This window comes from Lepeophtheirus salmonis, unplaced genomic scaffold (genome assembly GCF_016086655.4).
Source record: "Lepeophtheirus salmonis unplaced genomic scaffold, UVic_Lsal_1.4 unplaced_contig_12265_pilon, whole genome shotgun sequence".
Lineage (NCBI taxonomy): Eukaryota > Metazoa > Arthropoda > Copepoda > Siphonostomatoida > Caligidae > Lepeophtheirus > Lepeophtheirus salmonis.
Window position 1 is genome coordinate 4,194 of NW_027289958.1, and position 2,272 is coordinate 6,465.

A 2,272-nucleotide genomic window follows, 5' to 3' on the forward strand; every position below is an offset into this window, starting at 1 on the left:
AATCTTTCTACAAAGTGAGAGGTGTAATTATGTTTCAAGAAAGGGTCGTTGTACCTGAAAAACTCCGTGCTGAGGTGTTATCAACACTTCACATAGCTCATCAAGGTGTATCTACTATGATAGCCCATGCTTCCTCATATGTATTCTGGCCAGGTGTAACTAAAGATATTGAGAAAACAATTGCTACATCACAAGCTAAATGTTCTCCTGTTATACCTAGTATTCCAAGTTATCCATTTGAAGCCGTCACGGCCCTTTATTGCGATATTAAGGGACCCAGTTACTAGAATATCGTAAGCTATGGTGATCTTTGGGACAAATATGACTGACTGTCTACCTCGCCTGAAAAAAAGTGAACAGAAATTTTTTAACCCATTTATTGATCAAAAATGGCGAGATGCCTGGAACCTTAGAGAAAAGGCATTAAGAGCAATTACTGTTTTTAATACTCTGATTATTGATTCTAAAAATACAAGAGTGTTGGAAGTGGGTGATAGAGTAATAATACAAAATCAAAATGTGATAGGACTGGAACTATAATGGAAGTTAAGGATAATGAACAATACACGGTAAAAGTTGATGGTTCTGGTAGTTTGACTTTAAGGAATAACCATTTCCTCTGTCGATTTGGGGATCCATTAGGGACACTGAATAACGAGAATGAAGATATTGTTCGAGATGAACAAGGACCCAATGAAAATAAAAAAACAAACATCAACGTTCACAGAACGAATACAATTGTCCAGAACAAGGAAAAAGGCGAGAATATACGTCCCAGTTCTTGAAAATAGATTTAATATTGTATAATAATATGTAATGACTAACGATCATATAATATCAGGGAGGGGATGAATAAATATCCAAGGTTGTGTTACAATAAATGAGAAACGTTGTGTGAGACAACGTGTTGTATTTTAAATAATGAGTAGAGAATAGTTTCATCTCTTATACATAGACAATATTGACTTTTTAATATTTGTAAGTGTATCTGTTTTAATTAGTTTAATTATTGTTAAGTCATTTTATATATATTATTAGCAAAATACATCTTGATTATATATCTCAAGAGGATTTTTATTCACATTTGACAAATTTTAACTATTAAATGACTTACTTAATAGTTTCCACGTCATGAATATATAAAAGGATAATTTCCACTTGTAACACAAATCAAAATATATATATAGGAATGAAAGTTGCTAGGTAAAGTCAGTATTCGAGTTAATCATGAATTGTTTGATCATTGTAGCTCTTGTTCTGGCTGGAATATCGATTTCCGAGTCTTCCACGCTTTCCAGGACTTCCGTCCCAATAAAGTATGTTAAATTACTTGTTTAAAAATATATATATCTTCTTTTTATCTCTTGGGAAACAAGGAAACCATTTTCAACTTTATATGAAGGACCTTGGCTTGAAAGGAAGGAAAAACGAAGTAATGTTAAAAAATACTTAATGTTGTACGGTGTGCCCGGTCAAGATGCCCAAGCATATGCAAGAGGTCCAATTACGATGGAATGTATTCGAGTGACGGAAGAGGGTTACAAAATCACAGGAATACGTAATGTTCCAAAATTCTGCTTTTATTTTATGGTGATATTTCTTACTTTTTAGAGCCCAATGGTGGTGCCTATAATACAACTATAACATGGAATAAGGAAGTAAAAAGACCATATCAATCTCTAGGACAGGATTATTAATTTGACGCAGAGGTTTACAAAGACAATTATTTACGAAATGTAATGCGTTTCAATGCTTACAGCAAAACAAATGGCTCTCTAGTGTTCTACACTGAACGAAAATTTATAAGGGGTGGAGAGATGAAATATAGTCATACAAATATTCAAAGTGGTCTGACCACATTCACCGTTTACACAAAATGGGAATAATAAATGTAATTGAGAAATAATGAATTTGTAAACAATACATTTAGCTGTAAGAGAAAGTACATTCACTATAATTACTTGAGTATTATTTACGAGCGGAACGGCATTGATCAGACGTATGAACTCGTCTTCTTATGGAACGTTGTTTCTCAATTTAGAGGCGTTCATTTGTAGTATAATCTGACTCTCTTTATCTTTTTGATCACAGTTTATCATTCATATTATTCAAACGTGATGATCTTGCTTCTATTATTTCCTTCATAGGACGTTTTTTTTGGTCGCTTTGAAAGTTTTTTAATTATTTTTCAAAACGGGATTCTGCATCTTCCTTCAATTCATCCTTGGTATGACATTGAAATAATGCAAGGATCTGGCAATCAAAAAATGTT

At 32.9% G+C, this 2,272-nt stretch overlaps 1 protein-coding gene across 1 annotated transcript; it reads left to right on the forward strand.

Annotated features, from left to right (window-relative positions):
• Positions 1-844: 844 nt before the first annotated feature.
• LOC121128425 (uncharacterized) lies at positions 845-1,938 on the forward strand. Its single transcript, XM_040724003.2, has 3 exons — positions 845-1,316; positions 1,377-1,558; positions 1,612-1,938. Exons 1-3 carry the CDS (start codon positions 1,228-1,230, stop codon positions 1,695-1,697), a joined length of 357 nt encoding a protein of 118 aa, XP_040579937.1. The 5' UTR covers positions 845-1,227; the 3' UTR covers positions 1,698-1,938.
• The last annotated feature ends 334 nt before the right edge of the window (positions 1,939-2,272 follow it).